A 12,133-nucleotide genomic window follows, 5' to 3' on the forward strand; every position below is an offset into this window, starting at 1 on the left:
GTCCAGTCAGTACAGAAAGAGGTACTGAATGGAAGCTGTAACTTGCAAATATGTAATTATGTGGAAGACAAAGCTTGCAGGTTTTTTGACTGAGGCAGGAAATAAGTCTCACTTTTAACATACCAGGTGGTGTTGTCAGTGGGGTTCCAGTTTCTTGGCAGTAGCCAACAGGACGAATATATGGGCTGCTAGCTTCACACCTGAATCAAAGAGGGGAAGTTGGCACCAGTGAATTTTAAAGCAAAAAGAAAAGCAGAATTTCAAATGCTGTCTGAGATGCCTTTGCCGGGTTAGCAGATGCTTTCAGTGAGTGTGATCGTGGTGTAAAAGACAAGCATTACCTCGTTAGAATTTAGAACACCAGGTTTTCAAGGCGTTCAATTGGTTCCGAAAAATAGGGAAATATTAAAGAAGAATGCCTGGCGCTTTAAAAAAAAACCAAAACAAGATAAGCCCCCTACACATGGGCCACATCAACCACAGTTCAGCCTGGACATAGATCATCCAAGATAAAATGCAAAGGAAGCAAAGAAACAAAAACCAAACCCTCATCCCCAACTGAAACACCATTACTGTGGAAAAAGGGGAAATTACTTTTAAGGTCTTTGCCAAAAACTGCATGTTATCCCTTAATTTTAGCTGACACTTAGTGGTAGTGTCCCTGATTCCCAATTTTATTGCATGTTTAGATCTTCTGAGTCCCTGAAGGAGGCAACAGGCCAATCTGAGATAGAGCCTTTTGTCACATCTGCTCTGAGGAAGGGACCAAAGCAGTCTTTCAAATCTAGGAAAAAACCTGTGTGTTTTCAGCCAAGCTTTACTTTGAAGCTTTGTTTGCTTGTGTTTTCCATTAAAATTTTCAAATTCCAAACAAAACATGGCGTGGAAACAAAGCTTCACAGGCTAAAATGGTAAAAGAACAAGATCTAAAGTCCTGCAAAAAGCAACACCAGTGTTCCAAATCTCTACATCATGTATTTATGGCAAAGAAAGAAAAGACCAACTGGTTTGCCACTAAATAGGTGCCTATTCTGAAAAAAAAACCCCAAACAAAAGGAGACGGGGGAGAGAACACAGAACACTGATTGAATCTGTGCTGTTTGATAAGCAGGGGCCTTGTGTTGCTTTCACAGACAAATTCAATGAAAGTTGCTCCATTCATGTAGGTTGGAAAATACAAATCAAAGAGGGTAAATGTTTCCTTGACTGATATTCCACCTGGCCCCAGCATGAGGGCAGGGGAACAAGATTCTCAGATGCAGAACAACTTTAGTGCAGGTCAGGACTTAAAAGCCTAAACGTTGGCAATCATTTTTGTTTTCAAAGGGCCGTAGCCAAACTCTACTAAAGCAAATGGGAATTATTTTTATTGACTTCAGTCCTGCCTGCTTCCAAATGCATGTTTGCAGACAGACATGGCAACGCTGATGCCTAGTCCTGGAGGAGAGGACATTACAAATTCCAGATGATGTCATTACTGGAGTTTACTCTTCCTTTAGCTCTGACAGAAGAACAGACAACATGAACGTTCCCTGACCTGACTCAAATCACCCAGCTGCATTAATTACCTCGAACACTTCTTACCTGGAACGCTTCACAGGCAGCTCCAGCTAACCTCACTGGTTCTGCACTGAGCCAACTGACGAGCACTCAAACAGGAGGGGAAGCTACTGGGACTTTGTATAAACCCAAAGTAATTATTCAGATGCTTGCAAATCGATTTAAGATCCCAACTTCAGTGACTACATTTAAAATACTAGATATTACCCTTAGTGGAAGAGCACAATAAACCACAGTTTACTTGCAGATATATATTAGAAATAAAGTCTCTTTACCAGTAGTCATAACTCTCATCCCAGTTATCGAAATGAATTAGCAGGCGGTTATCCACCATGTCCGTGATGGTTGCAACACACATCAGCGACGGATTCTTCTTGTCTACTGCCTCCAGTTTCATTCCCAGACGAAAACCAGAGGGTGTGACAGGCTGAGGAACAGGACATCAGGAAAGGGAAATCAGCCATGTTCTAGGTCAGGCCATTCAAATTACCCTTATAAACTCCTTTGTTGCAGGTTATAACCCCAAAACCCACAGACCAAAACACACTATAGTTACTAAGAAGAGGTCTACAGACAAAATTTCCATGTGTTCAGGGAATGATTGTTACTATTTCTAAAAAAGAGCTGATGTAGCTCAAGTAACAGAATCTCCAGGAACACAACAATACAGATCATAGAATCATAGAATGGTTTGGATTGGAAGGGACCTTAAAGCTCATCCAGTTCCAACCCCCCTGCCATCAGCAGGGACACCTTCCACTAGGTCAGGTTGCTCAAAGCCTCATCCAGCCTGGATGCAAAGGTGGAGATGCACACGCCTTGCAGGGAAGAGCAATGACTGAGGATTAAGTGTGAGCACTGCAAGTCCTCTCTTAGTAGTGGAAAGGTTAGAGAGTCCTCAAGTAAAAAAAGGTTGACTCAAAAGCTGAGCAGAGCTGCACAGTTAGGCCTTGATCCTACTGAAGTCAGTGCTCTGTCTATCTGCAGCGTCAAATCTGCCCAGACCGTGGACTTTGTGTCATCTGAGTGACACAAAATGGCAGGGAGTATGATACAGGAACTGAGGCTAACAACCAAAAAGAAAGCAATGGTGGGTGAAGGATGAAAAATGCTCAAGATCCATAGTCTCAGAATGAATCCCATGGTGCACATTGAGTATGCTGCTGGCAACCAGAAATTATTTTGGAAATTATTAAATTAGAGGAAAATGACACAAATATCTTGACTGTGGGGACACAGCAAAACAGACCACTGTAATATATTTAGTAAATGGCAGAGTAAATCTTTTTCTGCATTATTAAGGAGGAAGGGCAATACAAAATCTCTCTCTGGAAAGTCAGTGACTGGGGGAAGGAAGAAAAATTGCACTAGTTTCCCATCTTAAAAATAAATCACACCAGGAAATAGCTTGTATCTGATTGTACCACGGTTGCACCTCTGACATGAGTGTATTAAAAACACATAAATATTCTGGTCAAAACTCACTTAGCATCAGACCTATTTGAAACATCTTGTATTCAATATCACCACTTACAGTGCTGAGGGTCTTAAAAAGGCTTTTTGGAGCTGCCTGAGCTTTGCAATTCTTCAAATAGGAAGTCCAATTAAATTCTCCCTCCTTGAAACCTAGAATAGAGATAAAAAGATTGTTTTACACAGCCCCGTTACATCGAGATTGGTTTTTCAGAAATGGAAATTACCTGGGAAGAATATGAACTTTGCATGATAACTGCCCTTCTACAGTCTTCAGGGGTTATGCACTTCAGCTAAAACATCTCTCTCTTTTTCAGTATCATTTCCAATCATTAATCTCAACCTTCAAACGTTTCTAGGAAATTGAATGCAGGAAAGAACCTAATTCTGAACCCCAAAGAGACTCCTTGCTTTACACGCTGTCCAATAAAGAGTTTCTAATTTGACTAACAACGTCAATCTTTGGGAATATCAAAAAGAAGCTGTTTTGTTCTTTCGTGATTCACTATCTTAGTTACATCTTTTCCCTTTGAGCCACTCGGATCGAGTTCCACAATGAAATCAGATTAAAAATGAAACATGCAAAGCCAGGACAACTAGTTCTGAGTAGAATCTGTGGTTTCTTGTACACTATTCTATTTTTTTTTTCCCCATACCTTTAGGAGGGAGCAGCTTATGACTTGTTTTTTCACACCAGCCAACAGGATGGATGTCTGAGGAATCGGCATTAACCCAGAAGTCATAGCACTCTGGATAACCATCAAAGTGTAATCGCATTCGGTACCCTTGTACCTGTAACGAGGGGAGCTCTGATTATAACAAAGGGTTATAAAGAAGCTAAAGAAAAACATCAATCAAACACTTTTTCCATATTTGGATTTACAGATAAAAGTAAGTACATCTCATCTATTTCTCTAAAGTCCAGTTTTATTTTTCCTCATTTACATCTCCTGGTTTCAATGCTCCTCTTCCCTCACTTCAAAAAGTTGAAAATAAAATTTAACTTCCCTGGCCTCCTGTTCCATCCTCACACACATACTCCTGTGCTGCAATATCTGGAGTACAAATGCAGCAGGAGAATGTTTATGTCTATACTAGATCCGACACAGATTTCACAGAACTGAACAAGTATAAATGCATTTCAATTTTCTTGCATTTACTAAGTCTTGGGACCTAACTGAACTGATCTCTTTCATATTTATTAATCACTCGCAATTAATAGGTTTACTATTGTGAGTTACAACTGCAAAAATCTGAGAGTAGGATTTCAGGTATAGATCCTTAACCACATCACAGTATTCTTTCAGTCTTACCTTGAACTCCTCCTAACCATTAATTAAAATACTATTATTCTTATGCTTCTACTTTTTATTGAAAAAAAATCCTAAATGTACATGGGACTTTCAGAAGCAAAGACAGGAAGAGCAACTACCTCAGCCACTGTGAGAACACAAAATCGAGAGGGGTGTTCAGGATCCAGCCCTTCCAATTTCATTCCAACTTTAAATCCATTTCGGCCTTGTGGGAATGACTGATACTGTGAGGAGGGGGGAAGAAGGAAACATTTGTTTTTAATTCCTAAAGACAAAAAATTATTGCAGAGCAGTCATCAGATATACTTAAAGCTTCAAATTTTCAACTCAGAGAAGAAAATTCTCTCACTAAATGATTGCTGCTTTAATAGACAGGCACAGAGATCAATAATGGCATGATGAACACATTTCAGAAATACTTGTTATTCCAATTAATCTCTCAAAAACACTGAACCACGAGCCTGTTGCAATTAGCTATGAACAAATCTTCCAGCAGATGCAGAAATGAGCTCTATTTAACACAAAAGAATCCCCTTTGCAGCCCAATGTAGGAGGGTTGGCAGAAACAAAGAGCCAGGAAAGCTACAATCATTTTGCCTGTGTCAGCACGAGGTCAGCAGGCCAGACTTTCCCAAAAGGTAACTTCTCATCTTCCAATGGTCAAACAGACAAGGCATGTTTGATCTGGAGCCTGTTTACACAGTCATTCCAGAAAACATTTGTGGTTTTCATTTATCTACAGTCTTAATCCAAATTAAACATTTGAAGTATAGTTAAGGGCTTAAGAAGAAATCTGAACTGGAACTGCCAATGGCTTATTGCATCCGCCGCAGGTACCTGACGTTCCTTCTCATCTCACTCTGTGAGGTGCCAACAGCCCGTGGCTTTTTAGAGCTCACTGGGAGTTGAACTTTTAATGTGGGTTGGTGCACTGGAGCGCAGAAGTAGCTTCACCGAGGCTAAATTCATCCCCTCCCACCTTCAATGCATCAGGCCATGAATGAACACAACTTCCACCCTCCCTCGTAACAGTCACTTCTCACTGAGACAACCTACAGCATTCCCAGAGCTGACTGACTGGCAGTTCTCTAGAGAGGAAGGCTGGAAGGGGTGTTGGACAACCACAGACAAAGCATGGGACATACAAAAGACATTAAGCTGTCCTCTCTTCAGCGTTACTTGGAGATTGCCTAACAGCCCATTAATCCAGAGCTACCCAAAGCAGATCGAAACAGTCATTGTTTATTTCTGAGTGAGATTCAACCAGCATTTTTTACACCCTGGTTTGGGATGAGATTCACAGGGCAGATGCTTGTTTCTACAATGCTTCAGGGCTGGAAATAAACGTGGAGGTTTTACTGCCTGCTTGCACCAAAACAACTCATAAAAGTAACTGCTGACTTGAGGGTTGTCTCCAATCCCACCTCCACTGAGTCAGTAATTCTGTGATTATTGCCTGAGAAACACATAACAAGAGAGTTGAAAAAGCTGCCAACCTCTCTGAACAGTTTGAGGGGAGCAGCTGGCATCCGTTCCTCTTCTAAGTAGGAAACCCAGTTCCATACCTTCTTCTTTACAGGAACAACTAAGCAATCAAAAACAAAGAGAAAAATAAATGTTTCTCTCAGATGCCTCACACTCTGCCCTCTCTTCTTTCTCCTCCCACGTACACACCAACGCTGTTTTGCAGTTGTACCCCAAAGGAGGCAGTGTTACCCAACTTTTGAGGAAAGGTATGAATTCCAGCAGTAGGAAAACTGTGCTCATTTCTCATTTAAAAATAAAAATATATATATTATATCATATCACAGGTCAAATGAATTGTGGCACCCAGATTGCTGGCAAGCTGCCCATGGAAAGTTGCCACTGGAAAGTTTGGACAAGATGTAATTTTAAAATATGGAAGTGGAAAATAATTCCTTCTCCTGATATTTCACAGAGGAATAAGGGGTTAGATATAAACTAAAATACAGCACAAAGAGGTATATAATTGCAGCTGAAATAAACCTAAAACAAAAACAAATGAAAAACCAAGTGAATTTTTCAGTTCACAAGATTTTTTTAATATATAAATATACACATATATTTATAACCTGCTAATTACACAATGTATCTACTAGACAGGCAGCTACCAGTACACAGAAACAACAACTTAGGCAGGTGCTTGGATTCATTCTAGTAGGACCACGGTCATATACACAGAAAATTACATTTTAAATGCATATTAAATATCTCCCCCCAGTTCACATATGCTAACTCCTTTAAGGTATATAATAACTTTAACCCAAAGTCTATAATTAATCACATGTTGTTTACAACTTATTTTCTATTTAGTATTTGTCATCTGTGGCTATGAAGCTCTCCAAAGTCAATGGAAAAAAGATTCTTACTGTCTTCAGTGAGCTTTGGATCAGGCTGTCTCCTCCTGGATACTCAACACTGTGCCCATCACACAGTAAAATCTAGTATATTCTTGCTAATACATTTCAGAAGACTGACTGTGGTAAGAGGGTTATGTACCTAAGAAACTATTCTGAATGTGAAATGAGCTCTACTGTCCTTTCCTCTTCTGTTTACTATTATTCATTTTATAATAGCTAGTAAAAAAAAAAAATCTATAAACATTAAAGAAAAGAGACTATGAGCTTAGCTCACCTTGTTTTATTGGTTTAGTGTTTCTGCGGCTTTTCATATTATTTGATTTATTCTTCTCCTAGACACAGATATGTTAAAAAAAAGTTTAGCAATATTGTTTTTTCCTCCCTCTTTGATCATCTCACAATGCAGGTACAATAAGGATGTAACATGGAACTAACAGGACTATTAGCTAGCATTATTTTCTTTTGAATACCCCTGCAAGAACATTAGTAGGGTATGTTACACATATAACTTTGATCCTGCAGTATCCCAAAGTGCTTTACATATTATTTAATATATGCTACTAAAGTTCATTTAAATATGGCTACTGAAGAGCAGCCCGGCCCCAAAATCTCCATCACAATACCCAGGATTTGCTTTCTGCAATGCAGGATTTGCTGCTCACATAAGCAACCTTACTGGAACACTCCATTTTCCTTTTCCTTTCAGAGGTTCTTATGTCCATCTAGGCCAGAAAAAAGATCATTTATGAAGGCCTGAAGGAAGCAGAAGCTTCAAGTAACTGCTGTCATAGAAGAACACCCCAGAAAATGCCGTCTCCCTGAGCCAGATTGCCATTCACATTTCTTCTATGTGGTTTTCAAACTCATGTTAATTCACCTAGGGCTGTCATTTCTCAAAGCAAACAAAAAAAAAAAGGGCAAAATCTGAAATGCAAAGCTGCCTGCCAAACACACCCCAGAAGAGACAGGGGGGCAGTTTCAAACAAGGAGGAGGAGAAGGGGGAAGAGACAGAATGCAAGTACTTCTGAAAACATATGTACTTCAAAACATCTTACACGCATCCCAGGGAAAAGCTGAGCAACAAGATGAGTTAAACTGTTCATGATATTAGAATTCTCAGCTTGCATTGCCAACAAACACCTAGCCCAGCGCCTCTGCATTACAAAAGCAGGTGTAATATGTGAAGATCAATAAAATGGTTCAGGCCTGAGATGCTACACACGCGGTAGCAGTGCAGGTTTGTACAGAGAAGGGCCCCCAACGGGAGGAAGATGCTTAATGAAAGTTAAGAAAAGAAAAGATCAGCTCAGGATTGAGGTATTTCTATTCATCCACCATGAATAGAGGTTTCTGGTAGTGTAGTGAGTGTACAGGTAAGTACATAATAAAAAGCAATCAAATGCTGTGGTCTGACATGAATCTTCAATATCACTTAATAGTACTGACTACAGTTAGATAAAGTATTTTTGGAGGTATGTGTTTTTAGTACCGTGACATACACTCGGTGCACAGGGCTGTAACGACACCTCTAAAGCTACAGCCTGAAATCTGGACTTTGATTTCACACAAGCTATTCACCCATGTGACTCCTCAGACTTCAGAACACATATTCTCATTCCTGATGTAAATCAGGATTAGACCCAGACCATTCTCATGGGTACAGAACAACCTCCCTCAGCTCAGTTTGCATTGTACAGTGAAATCTGAGACAGAGAATGGCCCCTGCTCTTCACAATTCTCTTTAAAGAAAATACATGCAGCCTCATTTACCTCATCCTCATCTGCATTTTCGTCTTCATCCTCAGACTCCAGAAGCAGTCTTCTCTTCCTCCGGAGACGTTTGACAGGTCTGTCAGCCTCATTCACCTGACAGCCACTGCTGGTATTAAGATTTCTACTATTTCCCCTGTTTCTGCAATCATCTGGAATGTCTCTTGTATCACTAAATATCCAAAATTGAAAACAAAATCAATTTAAAAGTGCAACAATATTCCTGCAGTATTCTCAGTGTGTCTGCACCTCTTTAGAAGAATGAAGATGCCTGGGCTGAGAACCTAAAGAAGTGACTCACATCTGCAGGATTCGCCAGATACCTATCTTTCAAAAGCACTCCAAAGTACCAGCACAGCTCTCACCACCAAAGCAGCTCATTTTTAATTTTGTCTTTTTACAGCTCTACAGAAAGTTAAGATATCATCCTTATTTGTAGTGGGACGGGGAACTGAGTCATCAAGCACACAACCAGCATTTCCTCAGGCTGGGAAGAGAAATGAGGACCAAGCCTCAGGGTAACAGGAAGGTCATCGGCAGAGCTGCGCTGGTGGCTCTGCTTCAGCCACGGTAACACTTGCTTCCAGGATTTCATTCTACTCACAGCAACACTTTTCTCTGACACAATGTTCTCTTTAAATATTTTTAAACACAGAACAGGAAGAATCTGGGGTTTTTTTACCTGTCCCTGTGCTGCTGGGAGCCCGTTTGAGCAGAAAACTTTCCATTCTCAAAGCAATCCATCAGCTCACAGGTTTGAGTATCGGAGCAGGGCACGCCTTCTCTGGGCACTGCAGAAGCAAAGGAAAAGATAAGTGTTAAATTGAAATGTTAGAACACCTTTCATGCAATTAGATCTATCAAAGTCCTTTACAAACTTTCATTAAGTGACCCTCAGTATCCCACTGTGAGGCAAGTCATTATTATCTGTGCATTGGCACACAGAAAGAATGTACCATCTCATAAAGAAAACCCCCTTCTATCGGTAATATTTTATTTTTGGAGAAACCCTGCCCCTTTAAAAGTGATAAAGGAAGATATAATCTCAAGGTTACAACCAGGACACAGTTACAAATCTTTTTTGATTTCTTTATTCCTAGTAACCCTCTAACTTGAAAGACAAATGTCAAACAAGTCCATCTTGTTTGGATACTTTTAATAAAGTTGGTTAAGTTTAAAAACTTTTGCTTTTATATATACTTTGTACATAAAATCATAGAATGGTTTGGGTTGGAAGGGACCCAAAGCTGATCCAGTTCCAACCCCCCTGCCATCAGCAGGGACACCTTCCACTAGACCAGGTTGCTCAAAGCCTCATCCCGCCTGGCCTTAAACAGCCACAGCTTCTCTGGGCAACCTGTTCCAGTGTCTCACCACCCTCACAGTGAAGAACTTCTTCCTAATATCTGTCCTTGCTGATGGCAGGGAGGTTGGAACTAGATGATCTTTAAGGTCCCTTCCAATCCTAACCATTCTATGATTCTATCTAATCTAAACCTCCCCTCTTCCAGTTTAAAGCCATTTCCCCTTGTTCTGTCATTAACTGCCCTTATGAAAAGTCCCTCCCCAGCTTTCTTGTAGCCCCTTCAGGTATTGGAAGGCCACTATAAGATCTCCCCGGAGATCTTACACATACAGAAATCTTACATACAGAAATCCTTCATAGGCAGCCTCTAAAAATAGCATGATTGACAGGAGATTAGAAACAATTATTTCTATATCTCAATCCTTCGTGTGAATGAAAGCATGGAAAGGTAAGGAGTAACTCCAGTGTATCATTTCTGTTTACCTTCTCCTATGATTTGAGTTCTTCCTAGTGCAAATTTATTCATGTTTGATATTTTAACAAAACACAATTGCAGTGGTCCTCATTACCAGGCATCTACACTATCCCAGCACGTACTTTCCTGAAGTAACCTGACATGCAAATCGTGCAGGGGGCTCCTAGGTATACATCATTCCTACTCTGCATTTAGTGGCACCATTTGTGTGCACTGGTTTGATCAATCCATTTTTGAATGCACCATTAAACACTTTAAAAGAAAGAAAAAACACACCACACAATCCAGAATGCTGAGATATGAGTCACTCCGCCTTCTGTTTAAAGCCATTTTCACAGTCTCCTTACCAGTACTTGGACTCACTCTGCTAAGACTATTGACATTTTTCATTTATATTTGATTGCTCCCTATAGCCCAATATGATGTCAGATGGTCCTGGCTGGAATTGGACTTATAGACTGCCTACACAGAGAGCACAGGCATGCCTGCTTGGATCACAGCTGAAAGCCTCTCCCTGTGCTGTCAGGGACCAATGATTCCAGGCAGGGAAAAGACAAAACAGGGAAAACATGCAAGAACTGAGAGTGCTCGAAGAGCTCTGCTCAATTAGAAGTCACACTGATCTATGGAATCCACTTGGACTAAATGGGTGTGAAAAATTCTTAGTGCCGAGGTGTCCACACAACAGCTGGTTCTTCACCTGATGGATTGACATCTCAGCTTGCACAGACGAGGAGAATGACCCACAATCAGCAGGAGCATAAGTGAGTGCCTCTAAGTGCAAGTGAATCTGCAGAGCTTACAATGAAATTTGAGATGAGAAAAGCCAGCAGGGAAGACAGGTACAAAGCCTTCCTACCCCAAACCAGAAATAGTCCCATCACAGTCCTGGGGAAAGCCAACTGGTTTGTCCTGGCAGGCAACAAGAGGAGAGATCATTATCTCCTCAAAGAAGAAACTCCCTCCAGAGGGATGTATGACCTCAGTGATGTAGCCCTGCCTTGACCAGGGATCCAGCATCACTAACAGACCTTTACAAAGAGTTAACGTCCTTTCCATAACTGCACCAGGATGCGCTGGTGATGTCGAAGACAATGAGACACTGAACAGGCTCCAGCTGCTGTCCTGTGGTGCCTCTGTGTCCCAAGCTAATTCTCAAGTTTCCTGCCACCATCTTAGAAGATCTGTTTGGATACAAGGCATCAGGCAAATCTATCAAGGGCTTGTGGCTATGCCACAACCACATGCTGTCACGTTTAACCAAAAGCATCTTTAAAACATGACCTCATGCTGGATGGCTCTTGGGATATGAGCTCTTTATCGTCACTCACTTTCTAGCACTGGTCTCCATTACTGCTCTCTGGGTGACACTCAGTCACACCTACTCACTGAAACAGAGAGTCATTTAATCAAAGGAAATAAGTGATTTACCAAAGTGAGAGAGACTTGCCAGCTTAACCAACCGAGTGGTCTGGAATGAAAGAGCTCAGAGGTTAACATAAATATTCTGGTTTGAGCTACTGGTTTCTGGATAAACAGAGTAGGAGATTTCTGGTTTCTGGATAAAATGGTTTCTGGAGCTACTGGTTTCTGGACAAACAGGGCTGCAAAGAACCAAGATATTCCTTGTCCATTACATCAATGTGCATGTCCACTAACATGCTTGTATTATCCTGTTAAAACTCAGTTCTTCCCTCATTTCAATTACAATTAAAACTCTTATGGCTTACAGTGTATCTCTTGAAATGAGCCAGGTTAGAGGAGATCAACCCTCATGAATGTTCTTAAAGACAACACTACTGGGGATCCATCCTGAGCAAGGAATGCCAGGTCAGCACAGCACTGTGCCATCCA

The 12,133-nt window shown here is 40.8% G+C and overlaps 1 protein-coding gene across 1 annotated transcript in view; it reads right to left on the reverse strand.

Annotated features, from left to right (window-relative positions):
- Positions 1–12,133, reverse strand: part of LOC104522914 (lethal(3)malignant brain tumor-like protein 4) — a 38,376-nt gene that overhangs the window by 20,912 nt on the left and 5,331 nt on the right. Inside the window, exons 3-11 of the mRNA XM_029084339.1 lie at positions 9,181–9,289; positions 8,499–8,670; positions 7,002–7,059; positions 5,843–5,931; positions 4,466–4,570; positions 3,690–3,825; positions 3,095–3,186; positions 1,836–1,987; positions 124–200 (exon numbers count right to left, since the gene is read on the reverse strand). Coding sequence (XP_028940172.1) covers positions 124–200; positions 1,836–1,987; positions 3,095–3,186; positions 3,690–3,825; positions 4,466–4,570; positions 5,843–5,931; positions 7,002–7,059; positions 8,499–8,670; positions 9,181–9,289 — 990 coding nt within the window. The remainder of the gene's footprint in view (positions 1–123; positions 201–1,835; positions 1,988–3,094; positions 3,187–3,689; positions 3,826–4,465; positions 4,571–5,842; positions 5,932–7,001; positions 7,060–8,498; positions 8,671–9,180; positions 9,290–12,133) is intronic.

Source organism: Antrostomus carolinensis, unplaced genomic scaffold (assembly GCF_000700745.2).
Source record: "Antrostomus carolinensis isolate BGI_N321 unplaced genomic scaffold, ASM70074v2 scaffold4903, whole genome shotgun sequence".
Classification (NCBI taxonomy): Eukaryota; Metazoa; Chordata; class Aves; order Caprimulgiformes; family Caprimulgidae; genus Antrostomus; species Antrostomus carolinensis.